The 25,810-nt window shown below is 33.5% G+C and overlaps 1 protein-coding gene across 4 annotated transcripts in view; it reads left to right on the top strand.

Annotated features, from left to right (window-relative positions):
* Window positions 1-25,810, top strand: part of LOC128983568 (probable phosphorylase b kinase regulatory subunit beta) — a 231,684-nt gene that overhangs the window by 18,647 nt on the left and 187,227 nt on the right. For 3 of the 4 annotated variants that reach the window (XM_054402888.1, XM_054402887.1, XM_054402890.1), the window contains exons 2-5: window positions 7,482-7,596; window positions 8,913-9,048; window positions 22,014-22,221; window positions 24,080-24,276. In XM_054402888.1, coding sequence (XP_054258863.1) covers window positions 7,482-7,596; window positions 8,913-9,048; window positions 22,014-22,221; window positions 24,080-24,276 — 656 coding nt within the window. The remainder of the gene's footprint in view (window positions 1-7,481; window positions 7,597-8,912; window positions 9,049-22,013; window positions 22,222-24,079; window positions 24,277-25,810) is intronic. The other variant, XM_054402889.1, reaches the window with a different exon arrangement.

The following is a 25,810-nucleotide window of genomic DNA, read 5'->3' as shown; positions in this document are numbered from 1 at the left end:
CACTAACTTATTATGATTTTATGAAATGTGGCACAAATAAGGTCAAATTTTGTAAAATAAGCTCTCACCTAGCAATGTACTAATGGGAGAGATGTTTGCTCAATGAAACTTGTTTTATGGTATTTTTTAAAGTGATCGTGCAAAAGTCTGCCGCCAAGTTGCCAAACTTACATACATTACATTGTTTTTCTTGGCAGAAAAAGTAATGATTTATTATCTTTTTTGGATTGCTGACTTGGCGGGGAAAGTGTTACCACTTAGTGGTTTTTTGTTAGATTTTATTTATTTTTGTAGAAAATTAACATTTAAAATAAAAATCCTCTTTCTCTAATATACAGGGTGATCAACTCAAGGAGGCCACCATTGGGATGTCGGAAACGGTAAGAATTAGAGAAAACTTTAAATGGGGGACATTCCTTTATTTTTTGTGGCAGTTATAAATATGATTTTATTTTTTCAAAATTCAGCCGCCATTTTCCAAAATGGCGGCCAACTTTGAAATTTCTTACGGAACACCCTATATTTTATCATGTTTTCGGATAGAACAGGCAATTTAAAAACTTTTTTATTCTTGACATTTTTTCGATAAACCCACTCGTTTAGGAGTTACAGCCTATGGAAAAATGACTTCCGGTGTACATTTTACATCATGTTGCTCCTAAACAAGTAGGTTTATAGCGAAAATGCGAAGAGTGAATAAGTCAAAGAAGTCTTAATATTGCATCCACATTCCATAAAAACCATAAAATACACAGTTTTCCACTTTTCAAGTTTGCCGCCATTTTTAAAATAATAGATTTAATAGTTTTAACGAATTTTATGGTCTTTTTCTTGTTTTACTGCATCCTGCTGCCCAATTAATTGAACACCTGTTCTGAAAATACCAAAATTCCTCTTCACTGTCACTATACAAAGAGTCCCAATAACATTCTTCTAATGTAGCTGAAGCTTCCAAGTCACTCATTATTTTCTTAGTCATACATAGCAGCAAAAAATCTTTAAAACAGCTGTACATTTTTTTCTTCTTAACATGAATTGGTATTTTCAATCCACTAGCATTTAGAGTTGTTTCATCACGTGAAACACTATATCTCTTATTTCCAATGCAGTAATACAAAACTGGAGGCTTAATAAGCATTTGTATCCATTCTTTACTATGCTTTTGTAAATGCTGAGCTTTATTTTTGAAATAATACAGTTCTCCTCTTGGCATTTTCAGATTGATCACATTAGTTGTATTATTACTGTAGTGTTGCCAACGTATATTAATAAGCTTCTCATTTTTTAACTCATTATTGAGTTTCTCACTCAATTTTTGAATGTTAGAACCAATTATATAACCAATATATGTGTTAGCATAAAGAAAGTCATTTCCCAATTTAACATCTTTGGGCACTTTAGTAAAGATTTCCTCACAAAACTTCAGATATTGATTCTTACTTGTTTTTAGCTCTAAATAATTGCATGGTCTTCTTTTCATAACATTACTTGTAACCACTCGTAACTTATAACCACGAGCTATCTTGTCCATTTCAAATAAATATGATTCTAAATCATTAAACTTATTCTTTTGTACTTTAGAAAAATTTGTTTTTAGATCAGAAAGAATCTTCAATTTGCAGTTCCGCAATTTCTCTAAAACCTCACTTTGTGACATAATAAATAAAATAACAACTTACAGATTCACCACACAATGTCTGCTGAATACAACTGGAATCCCAGACAATGGAGGCCCTTATATGGTATCATTCAATGTGTAATCTATTGTTTTGTTTTGATATCATAGTGGTATCAAGTGTATAGTCTGATAACAGGTTCAAATACTATCTAACAAACTGAATACCTTGAGATCTCATGACAATGACAAAAGAATTTTGCATAACACTAGCATGAAGCTTTCACTAGAGTAGTCTCCATTGCAGTAATTCTTGAGTTTTGTACATATGTTTAAAAAGACACTGTTTATACTTATCAAAACTAATTACAATTGAACTATATTATGTAGATATATTAACATCATTTACAAGTAAATAGGCTTCCAAAACCTTTCTACCCATATGTCTAACCAATAACATTTACATTTCAATTCCTTGAAACCATTAGATGTCCCAAACTAGTTGATTGTTGTAGACTAGTAATTTAAACTGATAAAGTACTTACTTAAGTCAGATTAGTACCACAAATAACCAATCAATTACATGCAATAACAGTCCTGTACTAGCTGATGCCAGATAACAGAGAAAACTCTTGAATCATGAAAGAGCTCTAGGGCAACAGTTATCACTAATCAGTTAATCAATCAATCGATAAAACCAATAATAAACCAATCAGATAATCAATCAATCAGATAAAACCAATAACAAACAGTAAATTCGCCCGATCAACCACTTGAAGCCACAACCCCATCTAGTAGTGGGTGTGCATGGACAGCACATCCACTCTGTAAAGAAGAGATTTTTCCATAGGCTGTAACTCCTAAACGAGTGGGTTTATCAAAAAAATGTCAAGAATAAAAAAGTTTTTAAATTGCCTGTTCTATCCGAAAACATGATAAAATATAGGGTGTTCTGTAAGAAATTTCAAAGTTGGCCGCCATTTTGGAAAATGGCGGCTGAATTTTGAAAAAATAAAATCATATTTTTAACTGCCACAAAAAATAAAGGAATGTCCCCCATTTAAAGTTTTCTCTAATTCTTACAGTTTCCGACATCCCAATGGTGGCCTCCTTGAGTTGATCACCCTGTATAGACCAAGTCACAACAACATCTCATTTAATTTCAATAATATTGTTTGTATAGAACTAAATTCTACATTTTAGGTCTTATCTGCTCTAAACCGATTAAAAACTTGTTGACACACGTACCAAAATTACTATTTAACAAACCCCCTGGGCTTAAACTCAGTTTCAAATTTCATCAATGGTCATCTTGAACAACATAAAATGTGTTGGTGTTACATAAGTGTTCTGATAATTAAACCTGTATATCTAAAGACTAGTGTAAATTGAGCCCTTATTAGAGAAGTAAAAATGTAACCAAACAGATTAGGTTTTTTAGAAATAGCATAAGGCAAAACAAATATTGAAAAACTCATTTATCCTAAATTTACATACCACTTTTTAATTGCTTGTTTAACATACGTAGAGTGATTTTCCCGATTGTTTTATTTGTTTTAGTGTATCAAAACATAAAACAAACCTTAGTACTAGTACTAAGTTTCAAGTTCCTAGGTTTCATATGTTTTGTTAAGTAGTATTAAACTGTTAAAAATGACGAGCTGCTGTACCAGTGTACCATCAGTACACTGCATTTTTCAATGGAAAGTATCGGGGAATATCACTGCTCTAAGTAGTTTTATATAGTAAGTAGTTCAAATCATTCGGTATACCTGAAAAAAATACTTCATAAAAGTTTTAAAATAATTTGTCAGCCGTTCCTATGAATTCCTCTAACATTGAAATTAATTGAGATTTAATCGCAGCTGGTCCTTTTGTTTCGATTTTAATCCCATGTTATTTAAATGGGCCAAAATCGTACTTTGAGGGCTTGCCAAGGGTGTATGGGTCAACGCACCGACTTGAGACCCTCAAAAGGCACATCTACACGTTAAGGGCTTTCAAACAACATAAAAAACATTAAAATTGAGCCAGTGGTTTGGGCTGTAGGTCCGTCAACATTCAAGGGGGAGGAGAAGGAGAACACGGAAAATTTGTGAATTTTCAAACTAGTTTTTCTTGGGTCAAACACAACCGTTTTTTAAATTCTTTTTTTATTTTGTTGAGAATGAGTGCCCCTATCCAGTAGATGAATAATTATTTTAATAGCTTTTGTTTCTTCAGAGCTATAGACGAGTAAAAAAGCCACTTTGTCACGTCATGTATATATACACTGCAGCAGCTGTGTACCGCTGGGGGACTTGGCGGGGCGGAACGCTGCTGCGTTCCTTAATGGAGCACCGGGTTGGCAATGGTTTGTAATATTATAACAGCTGCCACTTGCTTGATTTAGGGAGTAAGCTATATCTTTCCCATGACTGTCACTTGCAATCATAATATTATGTTTGTTGAGTGGCTGCTTTCTTGGAGCATTTACTGAGCTGTTTCCATGGGAGTTCTTACTTAGAGGCTTAGTAAAGCTCTTGTAGGCTATGGAGGATGTGCTGGTAAAGTTTGAAGGTTCTTTGCTGTTCTCCTTTTGAGTTATTTGATCTAGGACTTCAAATCTATTTTTTGTTGTTATTGGCAAATTAGTGAGCTTATGGGGCTTTTTTCCTTTGACTTGTCTGACTTTCTTTTGATTAATTACACTTTTCCTACTGGAAGAGGTGGACTGTTTACCGTTGATACAAGGTCCCGTCTTAAGCTGTTTATTAGAAACTAATTCACTGTTTTTCTTGATAGCCGGTGTTCCTGCATACCAATCTTCAAAGGGAATGCTCAATCCAGTGCCTGCATAGTAGTGATATGCTACATATTTAGCATATGCTAATACATGTATTCCGCATTCAAATAATGTTTCTGTTGTAAACTAGGCATTTCCATGAAACTAGTTTTGTTAATACCTAGATTATTGGCCACATTTTGAGCTGGGTAATTATTTACTGGGCTCAAAGAGTCAAGATGATAAGCCTTACTATTAGTCTTGTCTAAGAATAACAAGCTCCAATGGGAGCCAGAGTCATCGTTTTCACAGTCAGTGCTATTACTGACGCATAGAAATACATATTTACATGTGTGGTAGGAGGTTAATTTAAGACTCTCCAATACTGTCTCTGGGGAACCAAATTTGATTAAAGAAGTAGCAGATGGGCCTAAAAATAAAATTTCCTTATTTACCATGTTACTTTCCATAGCAGAGAAATAGTCATTTAGGACAGAAGAGACCTTAATGTCCTTAATTTTCTTAAACCGTGTCTTGTCACATTGCAAACGCAAAGATCGAGTATAACTGCATTCAGGGCCGGTTCTAGGAATTTTTCAGAGTTAAGCGAACACCCGAATCAGCGCCACTTAGAATTCCCCCCCCCCCCAAACCCATGAACATATAACTTAACCGTATTTGTGAATTTTTTCCCAATGATTTTGGGAAGAATTTTTTTTATAAGTTTAGGTAGAAGAAGTAACTTGCAATAAAAGGCTGTTTATTATTCGCAGAAATGTGACATTTATACACTTTTACTCATCATATAAAAACTATAGCAAAACCAAGGACACACTAAAAAAAACAGGCCGTAATGTAATGCTCGTCAAGCATGACGTCACGATAGAAGACGGCAATGACGTAATGTTTGCCGTTTGTGATCAGCTGCTTGTTTTAATCTTTCCTTGGCAAATAAATAAATAAATACCTACGTCATTGCCGTCTTCTATCGTGACTTCTTTGGGCTGACTGGACTCGTCACCAGGGGCCCATTTCATAATAAACTACATGTTACAAGTTACAACTTGTAACTTGTAATTTCCATTAGATTTGCATTGGGCGATCAGCTGATTTACTAATAATATTAGTTTGTACTTTATTATGAAATGGGCCCCAGATGATTTCTACAAAAGTCTACTCATTGATTTGGCTTTTTTTCTTCCTCTTCCAAATTTGCCTTACGCTTTCTATGATAAGTGCCAGACGGTTTCTTTTTTTCTGCCATTGTTTTCATAGTTTCGGCTCGCAATATGTTTTACTCACTCATTCAGTTTATACTTTATTTTTATTTAATGCGCAAATTATAAATTAAACACTCGTAATAATTCGCTTATCAACAATCATGAATCAAAACAATGCCAATACGATACCGATACGGTGTAGGCCTACGCACGATTACTAGAAAAATACCGGTATGGATCATAAACAAATGACGTTTTTGGCCCGAAAATAAACATTATTTAACATTGCTTAAATGGAACTGCCAAAACATATGTTCAATGCTATTAGTATAGGATTCGGGCCAACAACGTCATTTGTTTATGTTTATGATCCATACCGGTATTTTTCTAGTAATCGTGGGCCTACGTATACAACTAAAAGAGTGCAATACAACGTAGTGCTCTGTTCTAGGATCAGAGGCAGAAAGGAGTGAAAGAAAGGGGAAGTTTCTTGTTGTGACAAGTGGCGCTGCGCGCTTGCTTATCTCGAGCATGAGTGAGGCTGGTACTATACGGACGCTAAATGCGTCGCGTTTAATGCGTCGCGTTAACGCCAAAGTTTGGCGCATAAGTAGTCCAGACTATACGGACGCAAAATGCGTCGCGCTGTTTTTGCTTGACATTTTCAGAAACATTCATATTTGGTAGATCCATTTGGAAATGGGGACCCTATTTGTTTTGCCCGCTAGCTGTTTTCGCCTTTGCAAGCATCCCCCCAAATATACATACATTTCAAACATACAAACATACAAACAACAAACATACATTTCAATATTTAAACCTTTTACGTCAAATAACCACACAATTAAACAAATAACCATTGACTTGAAATAACCATTCATCCTTCATTTGGGGAGTCATTTCCTCCCAGTTGTCGTGCACAGCTGCTCCTACCTCCATCCAGCACTGAGCTTTAACATTTCTGTTTGAATATTCTTTTGACTGAACGTCATAAAGTGGAGGCCGCTTCTCTACTTCTAAGATGAACTTCTCAGTATCAAACATGTTGATGACTCTCACACAGAAGCACAATAACTACTCACTCAAGACTGCGACTGCGGGCCACGCATCTAGCGTCCGTATAGTCCGGCCCTAGCGTTGCGCAGCGCTATCTACGTCGCGCTGCTAACGTTTTTCCAGGGCTGGTGGCGTAAAATGCGTCGACGCCGAGTTTGGAGGGCAGCGTGCCGCGTAGACTGCGCTCGTATAGTCGCTCAAATTGACTTGCATTGCCATCCAAAATTAAAAATAGCGCAGAGTATTTAACGCTAAGTGCTGTTGGTACAAACAGAATAAATGCCTTTATTGTGGTGCTTTGAATACTTGAACTCTGAGCAAAAATAAACAAAATTACGTTGTTCACGTAAAAAAATGTTTCGTTGGCGCCACGGCGCCACTTTTTCGTGGCGCCATATGCGGCCGCGTAGTTCGCGTATGGGTTAAACCGGCCCTGACTGCATTTATACTTATTTTCCAACCCCGTAGGAAGGACAGGTACTCTGCTAGTAAACAATAAAAGAAATGGAAATTAATATTTTTATCTTTTGTTCAATTCCCAAACAATCTAACATAAATTATTAAGTGAATAATAACCCACTGGCAATTAAGTAAAATATTCTATTTTTATTTTTGGTATACGGTAGGGCCTACACTTTTATTATTAATCGTAAAGAACAAAATACCATTTAAAATAGGTAATAGTTGTTAAGCGCAACAACGCGCGCCGGGTAACTGCTAGTAAATAAATAAATAAAATATAAAATTTAAACAGCTTTTTTTTACATTACCTTTGGTATTCTTTGATATTATTGGTCCAGTATAATGTTGTATATTATTTTTCCAGGTCCACTCTACAGTGAGCCATAACCCAAGCATGGGTGATATTGATGTAGATATTAACTTAAAAGCATCAAGTTACGAAGACACAATTAGACAACTAGACATTTACTATGGACTTGGTATGAGTTAATTAACTTTTTTAACAATAGCTTATAGTCCGTCTTTGCCTCTTAAATAAAGACATTTTCCATTTAATTTAATTTCATAGTTTAATTTAGGGAGAAGTACCAGAGAACTGATCATTGATGGTAGTGTCAAATTTATTTGAGAAGTTGACCAAGCCACCACCGTATAGTGTTAGGCCTACAGAAAATGTAATTTTTATTAAAAACCAATCAATTTCAATGATAATTCTATTCTTATAGTAACATAAGAGGGGACCAGTCTGCATATTGCACATTTTAAGTTAACAAGACTCCAAATTTGTCTTAGAGGCATAAAAAATAAAGCAATACCCGTTTACATTTCAAACTAACTAAAACTAAGACTAAAACTAATAACTGAAAAATTTTAATCCAAGAAACAAATAATACCAAGAAAATTATAATAATATATAAATGTTTGTTTGACATCGGTCCTATATGTGCAGGTTTTATTTGTATTTTGGAATATATTTATTTTATTGGGTCAAAAATGTAAATTAAACTTTTCTGTTGGAGATTTAACATGGGGCCAAATTTTAAAGGTTACGACAGCCACCCTGACCATACTAGACCGATTTACATGCAGGTTGTACCAAAAGAAAGTTTATCGGTCCTATATGTGCAGGTTTTATTTGTATTTTGAAAATATTTATGATAATTGGGTCAAAAATGGAAATTAAACTTTTCTTATGGAGATTTAACATGGGGCCAAATTTTTAAGTTTACGACAGCCACCCTGACCATACTACTGGACCGATTTACATGCGGGTTGTACCAGAAGAAAGGTTATCGGTCCTGTATTTGCAGGTTTTATTTGTGTTTTGAGAATAGTTATGTTAATTGTGTCAAAAATTGAAATTCAACTTTTCCTATGGAGATTTAACATGAGGCTAATTCTATATATATTAATAGACAAGTATGTTTATTGAAAACCTTAGAAAAACCTTAAAAACTTAAATTCACTTAAATTACAATACACAATAAATATTTCCTCCCGGAGGGAAAAAGGCATGTACTTTATTTAATTGTAACATTGCAGGAGCCGGAGTGAGAACACTCCAGTCATGTCATAAGTCATACAAAACAAATAAATAGGCTATCTAGAATTATTTTTAGTGAGGCAATGAAAGTAAACTTTGTAATGTTAATTCTAGATATTTTATCCTGTTCAAATGTGATTATTTAAGAAAATTTAAATTATTTTTATAAAGCTAAACACCAACCTGATAATCATGATTTCTTTTGAAGTAGAAATGAAATGCAAATAAATACCGTACCTATCCTGTTTTCAGTAAAGCGCCAGCTACTTCGTTATCAAAGTCCTATCACGGGACTTTTTCCCACACTGTCAAATGAAGAAAAAGTTGCTAGTGTTAGGGAGAGTATTTACTGCGCTGCTGCCATTTGGAGTCTATTTCAAGCCTATAGGTAAGTAGCCTATAAACAATTATTGGCTTTTCAATAATCCTCAGACAATAAATTTGATATTTATCATTCTCGATTAACTGTCAATTAGATATACTACACTGTATGTATACTACTGCAATGCAACCAATTTAGAGTAATCTGGCTCAGAAAATGTTATGTACAACAGTTATGTACAACAGGCAATAGTTTTATTGGCATATTCTTTTAGGGTAGTAGCCTAGCATGTGTTGTATTATAATGTGTTTATTTCTTACAAGTTCTTTCTTTGTTTAATCTATATATTAAATACGTAAGCCCATTCTTTGCATCAAAATTGTGGGCGACGGGGAAGTCGTAGGACGGAAAAGGGCTCGATACCATGACGGCAGGAAAATTAGTGAAATTCCCTAAATTTTAACACAAAATTAAATATAACGTAAAAAGTTCTCCATAAGAATAGCATTAGAAGCCATTTACTGCTGGTTTTTGTTTAATTCAATACAGCTGATCGTGATTTATCATCAAGCCAGTAAGCAATATTACATTGGGATTATTCATTTGCCAGTCAATTCTGCAATGTACTGTATACTATATAAAACCAGGGGAAGTTTTTTCTTTTAATTTGAAGGTTATTGTTGTGTTGAAGGAATGTTTAACATGAAATAACCACCTTGACTAAGTAATAAACTATTCAAGATTATTAAATGGAAACTTTCTGCTTTGTTTTGATAAAAAAACACACTTTATTAACCTCCCCGTAGCAGCAAACCTAGGTACTAATTTAACCTAATGTTATTGAAATAGATTTAATTGAAAATAAAATCAAGCAAACAAGTTACAAGTTTGCATTTTGGTGAGTTAAATGAAACTCACTTAATCTGCAGGTTTGCTGCGGTGCTGGTATTTTGCCTATTCCATGAAATACAGAGACGGCATCACAACCTGTGATTGCAAAGAAAATGAAAAGATTGCTGCAGATCTCTGGAGAGAGTTAAGAAAACAAAACAATGACAAATTTTAATTTTTTAGTTAATAACGGCCACCATTTTTAAATGACTTAATCAAACTCGACCATTGACAACCTGGGATAAGATATCGTATTCAAGCACTTGTATGCCAAATTTCATTAAAATCGGTTCAGACTTTTTGGTACTATAACCAATTAATGGCAACCCAACATCCTCTTACGGCCGCCATATTGATGACGTCATTACGGGCGACCGAGGTCCTTAAGAACCGGCTGGAGCCAGCGAAAATTTCGCCTTTTGGCAGCGCCTGCAATACGTGAGATGCGGTAGCGCCACTATCGGTGGCCACTAGGGGAGTTACGTGCTCTAGCTTTATTGACAGAACTAAACCTAGGCTTCGAGAACAACACACAGTGTAAACAAAACACTGAATAACCGCAAGATAGTAACGTAGCCCTTCCTCGACTCCATATCCATTATAAATCATAACAGCTGAATGTTTGTCGGGTTTGGTGGTTTGGTCGGGTCTGACCTGACCTTCACTACAGCTTGCTATGCCACTTTGAAACAATTGTAGTACAAGTCATTGATATAACTTTGATACAAGATTGAATTATTTTAAACCATTTTTAACAATGCTTCTTAGATATAAGTTTTATTACAGTTATCATTATTTAAAAATCAGTTTGAAGCTTTTTCCTAAGAATGTTTGAGCGATTAAAATTTTATAAAAGATCCTAATAATTATTTCAACCATTTTTAAAATCTAAGATTTGACTAACATACGTTTCAAAACAGTTTTAACAAAATAATCTTTCTAAACAACATATGGACAGTTTTAACATTTGGTTAGTAGCTAGACTTTCAATTGCTTTAAAGAATTTTAAAAATAATTTCCAAAAATGTAAATACGACTAAACCGATATTTACTAACGTAAGTTACAACAAGTTTGACTAATCTTTAAACTAATTTTTAAATATAATTGATATTAAACGACTTGTATGTCTAAGATTGTATAAAAGAACAGTTCATGTAATAAAAACTGTATGTACGTTGAACGATTTCAACACGTGTTGTTTAGTAAATTGTATTGTATTAAAGTGGGTAAGTATTTTTTTTATCCATGAGTTAAATGTTATTTTAATCAAATTCATTACAAATAGGCCCTAATGTGAGGCATACTTGTATAATTGTCTTAAATGCAATTAGGTGATCTTCCCTTTTTAATGTAAAAAGTACTGTTGATTTTTCTCAACTCCATAAATTTTTTTAGGGAGTATATTTTACGTTGTATATTTTTTGTTTTCTCTGTGAATGTTTATTAATACGCAAGCAGTTTTCTTTTCACAGTCATAACTCAATAACGGCTTGATGGATTTTAAAGTTTGAGGTGTCAAATTAAAGGTATTTTCACGTAGATGTGCAAATACGACTCAGAATATTTAGAAAGGGCACCATTTAAGTACACTTAAGGGCTAAAGTTTGGAAGGTGGCGCTATCTGTTGACATTTGATCAAACTCATTTCCCTTTGTTTACCAATAACATATGGGCGTAGTTTGAAATATTTTTTAAGGTTAATCACAGACTGCAGGACTTCAAACTTCCAGAGCAAAGCTGGAATTTATATTTTGTTTCAATCTGTTAACTAAGTCTGGTTCATAATGAAACAAAGTGTTTAAGAATAAATATTTAATTCTTTTTGTCTATGGTTAAATTGATTTACCTTACATCGTATTTTACTGATTATCATGTTACAGTTCGATGAGATGAAGTGAATGTTTAAAAGTGATTATTCACAGGGCAGTTATCCGTTACATTACCATATTATCATCTAATTTACAATGTGTATCAAAATTCCAATTCCTTTTTCATTTTGTTTTCTGTTGTTTGGTTAACTTTCCTCTTTCATTTCAATTTAAAATCAAATGCCGCCAGTACGACGAAGAACTGTCAGTGGCTGGAGGGAATGCGAACATGACCGCTTGCATCAACCTCTCAATTGAAAATTTGATGGGGACATAGTGGAAGTACCACCGTTGTGATAGTCCAATCTCGGACGAATGAACGTAAATGTTTACATTGTAGTGGCTTACATATTATTAAGCAAGAAAAGCCTGGCCGAGACAGTTAAGTTTGTAGGCTACTCTTTGTTGCCATAAATGGAAGGTTCGTTTACCTCATTTGTCCACCAATCATTTCGTTTACCAATCTGAAAATAGGACTGCGAGACTTATATCCAGAAATTATTTGGATAAAGTTTGTCAATTCAGTTCTGCCTTTACCATGGTCAGCTCCAAAGCTCATTAAGATGAGAAAGTTCCACAGGGGATCTACAATTTTAAGATCTGTGACACGTTTTACCACCGAGTGGGTCCTCTAATTCCTCAAGAAGGTGATGATCCTGAATACGCACAGACATTTAAGTAAGTACGACAATGTCACTAGAACCCAAAGGAGAAATAAGCACAATTAAAAAAAAAAATGCGATGAAAAAATATGCGGGAAATAGGGTCACAATGCCAACCCATTTGCAAATCTTTGAAGACCTTGGCAGACATTATGTAGGGACGAGAGCTCCGAGGAGTCAAGTGAGATTCTTAAAATGTACATAATAAGAGACAGAAGAAGTGTCTTCCCTCGCTACAATGGTGCTACCTGTGTAGATTTCGCAGCAATTTTCAAAGCTGAAAACAAAGCACCACCTGGCCAAATAAATCGTATAGTTTTTTCCAATACTAATAATATTAAACGCGTATCCATTATAGATCTGTCGTTGTATCCACTTGCTTACCCTCTTATGTTCCCAACCGGAGACTTGGGTTGGGGCCCCTAATTTAAATACGCCTAAAACAGAACACATCAAAGAAATAATTTAAAAATGCTAGAATAAGAGTAGCGATGGTTGGCGTCAAGAGAGGAATTGAGCTACATTAGGTCAAAAGCTCACTTTACAGTGTGTGGTTGACATCTACGTGCTTATAGAGTGCACCAGCCTACTATACATAAGAGATAACCAAAGCAGTATGATGAGAGTGGTGAATGTAAATTTAAATATTGTAGATTGCTTTTATATTTTTTTACATCATAATATTTTTATATTTCAATAATCAGTCATATAAATTATTTTAGAGTGACTCTTTGATTAAGGTCTTGCTGTTTATTTTTTTATTCAAGTTACAGTTTTGCTCGATTTCGAGCAACAGGTTATCTAGTGTTTATTCATTTTCATAACATTATCACGTATCAAACGTTATAAACAACAAGTATTCGTAGTTTTAATTTTAGTACACCACATTATCATTCGTCACTAACGGCAATTGATAGGGCAGGCCCAGCAGGTAGTCCCATTGTGTCCGTGCGAGTGAGTGGGTAAAGGGTCGCCTATTTTCTAACTTTCACATTTTTGTAGGGATGGACGAGATTGAATTTTTAGTTCGAGACGAGATGAGACGAGATTTTTTATTTCTCATAAAATTTCGAGACGAGATCGAGACGGGATTTCCCTTCTCATACACAACGGGAAATGCACGTTCAAAATTTTTACCTGATTTTGTAACATTGTTAGATGACTGTTTAAATACAACAATAATGATAATAGGCAAGAATATTTACAATCTTTTATTAAAAAACATCAGCATAACATTTTTTTATTAATCACGCCTAACTTATTAAAAATGTCTACGATTAAGAAACATAGTGATATCAGTTAGGATAGAGTTCAACTTATCCTAAAATAAAATAAATCATAAAATAAAAGCAATATTAATTTTTATAAAATAGTTACTTGTTTTGACTTTTTATAGTAATAAAACATTCCTCACACTGCTTACACTTAACAAAACTTCTCAAATGTTATTAAAGTAATATTATTAAAATAATTAAAGTAATATTTACATTTATAGAATTAATTAAATAAGAACGCCTTCGCAAAGGAAACACAACTACAACACGCTCCTGTATTGCGGGTATTGCATTGACTTTCTGCAGGCGTTTTTAATTTTTTTTTTTTTTTTTTTTTTTAATTCTCGTCTCGATAAAAATCTCGGTCAAAAAGAAATCTTGTCTCGTGTAACGAGATTTAAAATTTCCCGAAATTTCGAGACTTGACCATCCCTACATTTTTGCCAAACTGTACAGGCGTGTCTAGGAATCGAACGCTTCCTCTATTCGCATTGTACTAAAGCGTGCGCGGTCCAAGTATGACAAAATATTTGTAGAACCCCATACAGGCAATAATGTCAGTAAATTTGTCTTGTACAGTAAAAAAATATCAACATATTCAAATCCTTCGAAGAACCATCTCGCAAGGCATAGGCCTACTGCTGAAACTATAACATTGTTGTCTGTTTACACAACTAATTTTTATTTTTAAAGTATACGAAAAATGCCACATCAGCCTAAAAAAATGCATTGCGAATCACCCTAAAATAAGTTAGTAGGCTCTCTGTTTAGGTGCAATACATCAAAAAATTGATGTGTTATATTTAAAATTGGCCAGCTACCTGCACAGTTATGTTTGATTTGAAACTATACCATCAATAATAATAAAAACACCGATAGAACTTAATTATAAAATATTATATAATAATGTGCATTGTAGGAATATATAATAAAACATCGTTGGGTTATATTAATCCATTTATAATCAGGAAAGTGATTTTAGTTTCAAATCCAATTTTATCATTCGGAAACATTACAATAACGAATAAAACATATATGAGCCAGTTGAGTAAAAACCAGTTTGATATTTTACAGTTATTTAAAACATAATTTTTAAAAGTTGAAAACGCACACTTAATGTAATGTTTATATGTACATTTTATTAAATATCAGTAACACAACTACAGGAGGGCAGTTCAGTTCTAATAAATGTATATCTGTAGTTAATTAATTAATTATACTCGTACCGGTATGTTTGAAATTAAATAAAAACATTTTGAAACATTGCATAATGAATGAAAAATATATGGGTCAGTAGAGTAAAAACCTGTTTCATATTCTATAGCTATTTACAACATAATTTTAAAAATGAATATGTACACTTAATTGAATATACAGTATAAGTAAAAATAAAACGGTAAGGCAAATCTATTAAATAAATAATATATCTGTAACTGAATATTTAAAAAGTACGAGTAAAACTGTATTAATCAGTTTACTTAATTCACACAAAAGAAAATGAATATAGCAATTATATCAATATGATTTAAAGTATTGCAACCAACATATAGTTTTATATAATTTTACAACATGAATAAACACTTATGTACAATATATTATTTTGAATACAAAGTAAACCAATAACTAATAAGCCTAAAAGTTTAAAAATTGCTTTAAAACAAAATTAATATTATAGATTACAAAAAAAATATTTGAAATTATATTACAATGCTTTCTCGACGTGCTTTGTACAACTATTTACAAACTTCTTTCTTTTGTTCTTTTGTCTGTTCTCTTCTTGGCTTTTTCTTGAGCCTCCAAAATGTATCCAGGATTTCTATATTTTTTAATAATATTTATATTATATTATAATATTTATATTATATTATTATATTATAATTTTTATAATCGGCATAGTCCTACTGTTTTGAGGCTCTATTATTTCTGGGAGGACGCAGTTCTAGACTAAACAATGCTGCCTGCTAACAACCACAAAGACAATCGCCGAGATAGGGTGAGGAAATCTATAAACAAATACAGATATTCTCTTGCACCTTTCCTGGAACTCCTCGCCCAAGAATTTTCTAAAACATGATTTATGGCTAGTGTTTTTTTTTTTTGATGAAATGGAGTCGTCGTTGTATATATTTCTAGACTATACATCAATGCATAGAATTCTTCATTTATATAGGCTAAGGAAACATATTTTCAATATAAACATGAAACAACTTTATAAGGTGTTATATAAGGATACGTGTTATAGTTAAAATTGAGAACTTTTTTAAAAAGATAATGAAACATACAATAGGCTTATAAAAATTAACTGCAATACGTTCTATTCAATTGGTTATTACAATAACGCGGGAAAAGATAGATTTATATCACAATGTTGCAGGGCAGATGTAGTTTTACAATTTCATTACATCTAGTAACAATTTAGGTAGTTAAAAAATATAAAAATAGGGGTTTTTTGCATGAGATAAAACGCAATAATAAAATTAAACTATTCACACATAGTATTGACTAAGATATGGAGGTAAAAAGTATAATTATTTTTAATTATAGTTCAATTATACTTTATACTTTTATTCTTTCTTATGAAATGGCGACCAGTTTTGCCCTATAGACCTAGAGACAAATTGAACTGAACTTGTACAATTTCAGTTTGCGTTAAGATTCTTAACAATTTATTAGGCTTGCATCTGCTTCAGCGAAAGCAATTGGAATATCTGTCATGCTTGGGGTGTTTAGTTTCTCAAGACTGTGCGACGCTAGTGCACCCTAGCGTAGGACCGCTGAACTATAAATAATAATAATTTGTTAAACATTTATTCTCTTAAAATTTTACAAGTTTTTCACGATAAAAGTGTTTAAATTTAAATAGTTTATTTTTATAATATATGAACTGAAGACATAGATGAGGAACTCAATTTACCCATAGTAAGTTTGCAACTCTCAGTAAATTAATAGATTTCAAAGTTTGAAGATTGTCCAAGGTACATTAACCAAACTTTTTTGTGAATAGTATTTGGTTTCTTTTGTTTTGTTTGGTTTTAATACCAAAACATATGGTTCTTATGAACATTGTTATAATCAAGAGGATACAAAATTAATAGTAATTTGAAATCAAATATAAAATGAAACAAAAAAGTATCATTCCAATATTATTAATGTTTTTATTGCTAAAAATGACCCTGGTTTGTCAAGCAAGAGGAAAATTTCTGAAAAAGCAAGCAATGGATCATCATATCTTTGAAATGGATAGAGTAACGTTTAACTATCTTTCCTTTATCTATACACACACAAAATCAAAAACTAAAATTCAGCTAAGTAAACTTAAGTACAAAACAAATAAAAAGTACTGGACATTGCTGCTTAAGAACGAATCATTTGAAGCAATACACTTAGTCAACACAATTGTGCTTCTTATGCTTTTATGTGGTGATATACACCAAAATCCAGGTCCTACAGGAGAAAATATTACAAAAGAACAATGTCCTTTCTGTCTTAAATCATTTACTAGATTAGACTCACACATTAAAGCCTCACATAAGGACCAAGCATCAACTGACAAATCAAAGGTATCTTTGCAAAATGGGTCTATACAAAAAGTCACTTACAGTTACAGTCAAGAACCTGGCCCTTCATCTACAAATGAATTTGCTGTAGTGATACCTCCTTCGCGTGATCCTAAGTACACCAGACCTTGTTTGAAATATTACGATGATAATGATAGTGACTCAGAGTCAGATTTTCACACGTCACTTAAACCTAATAACCAATTGACTGATAACCTTAACAATACAAATAATAATATAAATGGCATGAAAAGCATTGAAAACTTTGCACAAAATACTGACATTGTTCCAAGTAAAAAGAAAAGTATAACATGCCCCCATTGTGGAAAATCGGTAAAAAGTCTAGTTATTCACATAAGCAGAGCCCATGCAACAGTACATAGAGATAAAATAATTAAAAAATACGTTGATGACTTTCAAGAAAAGGTTAGGCCTACCCACAAAGTTGAAACCAAATCAAAAGACACTAACTTTCAAAAAATGTTGTATGATTGGGAAGAAAAATTCGATAAAATAACAGATCTAGATAACATTGAACAGTTGAATAAAAAATGAACGAGTTTACTACATTTTTAGCTTCAGCTGTAAACTATTTGCCTGGACCTAAACACCCTGCAATGAAGTATTACAACTTAAGAAAATCAAACCTAAGTCTGAATAATGGTAAAACCTATCAAACCTCAAGCAATCCAATGCGAACTTCAAAAAGAGAAAAGTCTAAAAGAAAAGAAAAATATTTGTACGAAAAAGCACAATATCTGTATTATAATCAAAGGCAAAAAGCTTGCAGGATGGTTATGGGATCTGGCGATGTATCTTGTAAGATATCTACAAATGATTTGTACAAGGAGTTCCACAATCGTTTTGCTAAGCAAAATACATCAGTTAGAGATCACTACGAAAACACACATTCCACTACTTTTAATGAAGAAGAAGACTTTGAAGAAATAATTGTCACTGCTGAAGAAATGATGAATGCTATGAAATCAATTGCTGTTGACACTTCTCCTGGTGTAGACAAAGTGCTAATGAGAGTTATAAAATGTAAGAAAATGTCGGTTATTTTGGCAAAGATATGTACAATCATGATGCTAAAAGGTTGGGTCCCTGATTGTTTTAAACTTGCAAGAACAGTTTTAATTTACAAAGGAGGTGACGTTAAAGATGCTAAAAACTGGAGACCTATATCTATTTGCTCTGTCTTACGAAGAAGTGTTGAAAGAGTTCTAGACAAAAGACTGAGAGGTCATATACGTTTTAACCCAAACCAAAGAGGTTTTACTAGTACACCAGGAACAACAATCAATGTAGAAATAGTGAACTCAATTTTAACAAAAGCTAAGACAGAGGAAAAAGAAGTTTCATTGGTTTTTCTAGATATTAACAAAGCTTATGATTGTGTTGGGCACGAACACCTGGTTAAAACACTAGAATCACATAACATTCCTAGGAAGTTAAAAACTTTGATAGCAAATCTTCAGTTAGACAACCAAACTATTATTGAAACTGGTGGAAGTAAAACAAAAGCGATTCCCTTCAAACGAGGGTTACTACAAGGAGCACCTTTATCCCCTACACTGTATAATTTGTGCACAGATTTCATTTTAAATGAACTAATTGAACAAGAAGTTCAAATGGCTTACGGATACGAACTTCTGCCGGATTTAGATAGACTAACCATAATGGGATTTGCTGATGATTTAGTTATTATTGGTAAAGACAAACAAAGTGTTGCTACCCTTACTTCAATGGCCATTAATTTACTTAATTCGATCGGACTAGAAATAAACCCCAACAAATGTCAGTCTATCGTGATTGAAAAAGGGCTTCTAGTTGAAAGTAATATCTGGTTAGATGAAAACTTATTCATAAACAGTATTTCAGATAGTGAAAACATAAAGTATTTAGGTGTTAACATTTCCCAAGGGATCGTTTTTAATAAAGAGAGAATAATTAAACAATTCAAATCCCAATTAGAAAGACTAACATCGACTACATTACTTTTATCAAGCCAAAAGTTTAATATAATTAATCAATGTATATGGCCAACGTTAATATATCCATTTCAAAATGCTCCACTCCATAAATTACCAGTAACATTTTTAACTGACTTAGACAAACTGGTTAAAAGTAGTGTTAAAGAAATATTAAGCTTACCAACTGACACTCCAGATTTTATGTTATACTAGCTAGCCCGACAGACTTCGTCCTGTCCTAATGTGGTTTTATGTCAAATGCTCGTTCATTTTCAAGATGAGCTTGTTCGCATGGCTCAATCACGTCCTGGTTGAAGTTTGGTCGCTACGGTCACTCACCTTTTGGTTGCAAATTAGCTGTTGTCATATATTAAAAAAATAATAGTGCTGCACCCTGTTGGTAAACCTATTAAATTTTTAATGCTATTGAACATCACAGAATCAAATTCTTTAGTTGAACCAGCTGTTAAGATTCTTTGATTCCATTTAAATATGAATACTCATAAGGTTAACATGGGAAACTCCAGAGCCACTGGGGCGGAGCCCTTTTGACGGATCTACACCAAACTTCACACAAACCATCCTTAAATAATGCTTAATAATACCTGAAAGTTTCATTACAATCCGTCAAGCGGTTTCGGAGTCCATAAAGGACAAACATACAAACAAACATACATTGGATTTTATATAGAAGAAGAAGATAGCCCAAAAAAATATAAAGGACTTGGATTAATCAAGGCTCAATGGGAAGCATATATTCAACAACTTAATTCTATACAAATACTCAGACGGGTTAAAAATTGTTATACAATAAATGAAGACAAATTTAAACGGATAGAAACAATTTGTTTAAAAAAATTACACCTAGAAGAAATTGATCGTAACCAAACAATAAATACCCAAAAATTAAGAAATGACTTAAGAGAAAAAGAGTTTGAAAATTGGAAAAGTTTAAAACAGAAGGGTAAAGGTGTTGAACTTTTCAAGGACTATACTCCGGGAAATAAAAGTATTATTAATAAAGAAGGCTTGTCGGAATCTGAGTGGAAAGACAGTATAAAAATGATTGCAAATGTGGTGCCAGTGCGTGTTCTCCACGGCAGAAGTCAGGGCAATAACCGCTGCAGGCATGCCTGTGGTGAGATTGAAACCCTTGCACATGCCCTTGGCTTCTGTCCGTTTGGTGAACTTCTAAGAAACACAAGGCACCACAAAATAAGAAGTATCATAGCAAATGCCTTCCGAAAAAGGTATAATACATGGGAAGTGCAAGGAGAAGTACACTGTCTTTCTTCTAACGGAAGCACCAGAAGAGTAGATATTTTATTAATCGAAAGAGATACTAACAAAGGCATAATTCTCGATCCTACAATTTGATTTGAAACAAACATAAATCAAGCTAACGAAGTAAATGAAGAAAAGAAAAAAAATTATGATTCTACCTTTGAATATTTCAAGCAAAATTTTAAAATTTCAAAAATTGAGGTGATTGGATTGTTTATTGGTTCTAGAGGAACATTATAAAAATTTTTTGTGAACTTTTGGAAACAATATGATTTGGACAGATCCTTTTTGAAAATTATTATTCATGAAACATTAAGAGGTTCATTGACCATAATGAGAAATCATCTATATGGCAAACATCAAAATTAATCAGTCTTATAGCTGTATAATCCTTCGATATTTTATGTGTACTATTTTTCTGTGTCATTGGCAACCTTATTTTTTAAGGCAGAGGTATTTATTTGTATAAATAAATTCTTTTCTCTCGCTTGTCCGTGAACCCTTGCGGGACCCTTGATGACAAAGGTTTTTTAAAACGATCAAATTAATTACTCAGAGATTTTATTTTTTAGATGTGGTACACTCAAACAAAAACTGAAATATTGTAGTTTGTGATGGTACCAATTTCAATTACAAATATTAAAATATATGTTAGTTACAGTTGAACTAATTTACCAAAATCCTTATGGGAAATCAAATTACGTATTTCATGTATATAAAATTAAAAAACAACTTTATAATGGTTTATTATACTTTATATAGTAGGATATGTAGTGACAAACATTACTAGTGTTCCTTTTTTTTTAGTAAATGTCTATATATTTCCTGAAATAAGTAAAATGTGTCGCCGCTCCATGTTAAACTAGCAGGCAGCGCTGAGCTCGGGCGAGCTGGCTCCCGCCGCCTCTTAAAAATTGGGGTCTGGGTGGTTTTACATTCTTGGTCTTATATATTATCACCACCCTAAGTTGCAGGATCCCCGCTAGAACTGAAATATTCTGCCACCTTATACAACTATACAACCCCACTATATGGTTATTTGTTGCAGAGAAAATTAAAAAAATGTTAATTTTAAAATTCCCATGATATTTTTATAGAGAATATTGTAAAATGTTGTAGTTTGCTTGTTAATGGATATATGTTTGTCAAACTTGGTAAATTTATTTATTTTATACTAAGCTATTTATATTTTACTAAAAAAACACACTTAATTAGTTTCCTTGTAGCAGCAAACCTAGGTACTCGTTAAACCTAGTGTTATTTAAATAGATTTAATTGAAAATCAATTCGGACAAATGAAAATTCGCTTAGACGGTTGGTATGCTGCTGTGGGGGTATTTGATGATGTTTAGTTTTTGCTATTATGTCATTTTTTTATGGACTTGCAAAAACCTAACTTTTTTATCAAATACAGTTTTTGAATTAAACATGTTAAATTCAAACAGGTGTGTCTTTTTTTCCAAAATACAGCTAGAATATATATCTTAATACATTTAATTTATATTGCCCATTGTCAAGACGTATAGATGATGATCGAGGGAAGTCGTATGAGTTAGGACAGTCAGCAGTGAAATGCATGCGTGGGGTTCTTGAATGTTGGATCAAGCAAGCTCCCCGCATTGAGCAGTTCAAGAAGAACCAAAGCAGTCGTTATGCCCTTCACTGCAAGTTTCACCTCACCACCGGTGAAGCTGTCTTTTCTGACGAGGAATATAATCATCTGCAGGTATACTAGAGAAACATTAGTTATCAATTTTCATTAGAGAGGAGATTGTACATGAATGGGTGTCTGGGTATATATAAATGAGTGTCTAGGTATACATAAAGTTAGTAGACAAATAAAAAATAAAAACATTTTTTCAAATTTCATCATTTTCTATTAGAGTTAACAATCAATTATAAAAAAAAAAATCGTTTCTCTAAGATAAAACCTTTTCAAAGGTACCTATGTTAAACATTATAAAACATTTATAATGTTGTCAAAATTTAAGGAAATAAATAAGAAATTGAGTTTTTATATGGAATATTTATATTAAAAATATGGCTGAAAATTGCGTTTTTGAACACCAGAAAGTCAAATTTTCTCTCAAATTTCATACCCCCCTGGCGCCCCGGTGTTTCATGGGAATGGGCTAGGTGGCGCCCCCCAAACTAAATTCCTGGACCCGCTCCTGAAAAGGGCCACCGTTTTGTACAGTGGGAGGGCCCTCTATGCACATCCCCTTATCTATATAAACATCACTGCCCCAAAAAATACAGGATATAAGGTTTTTTATAACTTGTTTCGAACCTATATCACTTTTTATATTCATAAATATTATAATACACTAGTTATCTTGGGATTAATCCTTTGATCCCAAAACCGTTGGATTGAAAAAAAGACTTCCAGTAGTGAATTAGCTAGTCATGAAAACCAATATTTAGAGAATAATACATGTTTATATTTTTTACTTGAAAAAATATTTTGGCTCATTACAAAATATTAATCAAAATTCATGTTTTCGGCCCCTGGACTATATTGTTAAGACAATAATAAGTTTTTTACATACCTCAGTCAAAAAGTCCAAAAATGATATTGCTCAACAGCTTACATGTTTCGTTGCGAAGACAACATTATCAAAGCTTGCAACTCGTCAAAAACACATTTAAAACACGAACACGAGCACAGAAAACATTAATACGGTACGAATACACGATTGACATTTAGATAGCGCTATCATAATACTGATTTGGTCCGGCGTGGCGCGGGGCTGGTAAGCCACTCTGTAGAAAACAGCCTTAAAAAAGAACTAAATAGGCAAGGCATTGACTTAACGTTCCGAACCACCAACCGCACTAGGAACATCTTGCATAATAAAGGGTCCAGCAATAAATTAAACAACACCGGTGTTTACCAGATCAGTTGCCCAGATTGCCCATGCAAATATATAGGCCAGACGGGTCGGGCATTTCAAACCCGCTACAGAGAACATAGGCCAACTCCAAAAATGGTCAAACAAAAATCAGCCTTTGCACAACACCTGGTTGATTCAAATCACTCAATGAGTAGCATTGACGATGGTTTAAAAATTCTTCATGTCTGTGGGAAAGGTAGCAAACTTGACACCTTGGAGGAGTTCGAGATTTATAAAATTTATAATGACGAACAGTGTAAGGACCACATCCTTAACGAAAAATTACAGTTCCAGTCTCACTCGATTTTTAATACAATATTAAACTCAGGAACAGCTGATCGAAGATCTGATAACATCAGTGATAACAGTAGAGGAGACGACGTGACGTAGACCTCCAGTCTGCTACCAGCCCCGCGCCGCGCCGGACCAAATCAGTATTATGATAGCGCTATCTAAATGTCAATCGTGTATTCGTACCGTATTAATGTTTTCTGTGTTCGTGTTCGTGTTTTAAATGTGTTTTTGACGAGTTGCAAGCTTTGATAATGTTGTCTTCACAACGAAACATGTAAGCTGTTGAGCAATATCATTTTTTGACTATTTGACTGAGGTATGTAAAAAACCTATTATTGACAAAATATTACTTGATTGTCCTACTGTTCCAATAATGAATTGTTATTTTTTTGACAGATTGATGTGGTTTCATTATACCTTCTCTTCCTTGTGGAAATGATCACCTCTGGAATGCAAATAATATACACTCAAGATGAAGTGGCTTTTATACAAAATTTGGTGTACTATGTGGAAAGAGCCTATAGAACACCAGACTTTGGAATGTGGGAACGGGGAACTAAATATAATAATGGAGTTCCTGAAATTCATGCCAGGTAGTATTTTTGGGAATTATTTGCCTAGATCCGGGACCAATTTACTTTTTCATTTTCAAGTCCCCAGAGGCCAATAACACTATTCATTCAAATGTATGTGTGTGTGTCCGTGAATATGATAGCTCGAGTCATTTTGGATTGACTTTAATTAAACAAGGTCAAACCCGTCAAAAACGACGGTTACACTTGAGGTTTAACGCAAATTCAGCTAACACAAAATGTGGTTGAAGAAATCATTGAATAGAATATTACCCGTTCTTTCATCTGCAACAGGTCGTCCAAAAGGATTTGCTGAATCTTACGTTTTCGTGTTCATGAACTTTGTTCATGTTAAATTTCACCATGCAGGAAAAGGAGATGATATGAAATCATTGGGTCTGTTGTCACGTAGACGGAGTTAATATCACTGATAAATAGAGGTGTGTGAGTACTCGAGATTTCGAGTTCGAGTCGAGTACGGCCTTGAAACTCGAGCTTATCTTTGAACTCGGCAGTTTCGAGTCGAGTTTGGTTAAAAATTGTAAAAATCAATATTTGTTCAAATGTAACTTGTGTTTACAAATTACATAAAATGCTTTATAATTTGTATTACTGTAGATTCTACAGTAATACAAATATTTCTACAGTGTAGAAATAAGCAAGAGGCAGCTGTCCTAACCTATTTTCTAGCTGTCACAACATAATAGGTCAACTCAAAGCAGTCGCCAGCGACTGACTGGCAATGTCATAATCTGGACTTGACACAGAATGACATGATCGGTAGTGATTTTGTTTTAAAGTACTGTTTCACAATAGAAAATTCCATTCCACTACTGAACTGTTACGTAAGCAATAAATCTATGTTTAAAAAAGTCAGAATAGAAAAACTAGAAAGGCAAAACATTAGAATGGAGGGATGGGTTGTGCAATGGCCTTGAAAGGAGCGGGCACAGCAACAGCATGGCAACAGTTGAGTGGAGTAGAGGTTGGGGGAAGGGGAGGGTGAGACCTTGGAGCTATATTTAGACTAGACTTTCACCACTTCCCAAATGGCTGGGTAGGGGCAGGGGGATTACAATAGCAGGCCTTTTCCTTGCCTGGTTTGACTTTTGTCTTTTTGTGTAGGAGATTTAAATCATCAAAAATATAATTTGAATTGACCACAATTATTTAGCATTGATAATACAATCGGCAAGGGACCAGGAGAAATATTATTCAAATTAGAGTTAATGCCATGATTTGCATTCTTACGTCAAAATACAACATTGCCCAATCATGATGTTTTGGGTCATTGACCTTAATAACGCATCTGTTATAAGTTTATAATTATAAATTAATGTTCCCGTGGTTGAAAATAATTATTCTGTTAACTTGTAAAACATTAGATAACTCACAAATAAGTATAAAATCATTCATAAAGACAAAAGTAGCAATGCTAAAAAGGATGTACATGGAATACAATAATTGATTACAGTGAGTTAGGCCTAAAGGCTCGTCCAAACCGAAGCGGGAAAGTGGCGGGAGCGGGAAGGGGGTGAGTGACCGGCGGGAACCA

This window comes from Macrosteles quadrilineatus, unplaced genomic scaffold (genome assembly GCF_028750875.1).
Source record: "Macrosteles quadrilineatus isolate MER2022 unplaced genomic scaffold, UCM_ALF_1.0 Scaffold_1__1_contigs__length_201487025, whole genome shotgun sequence".
Classification (NCBI taxonomy): Eukaryota; Metazoa; Arthropoda; class Insecta; order Hemiptera; family Cicadellidae; genus Macrosteles; species Macrosteles quadrilineatus.
Note: the sequence above shows the minus strand (reverse complement) of the source record. Positions and strands in the feature narration are given on the sequence as shown.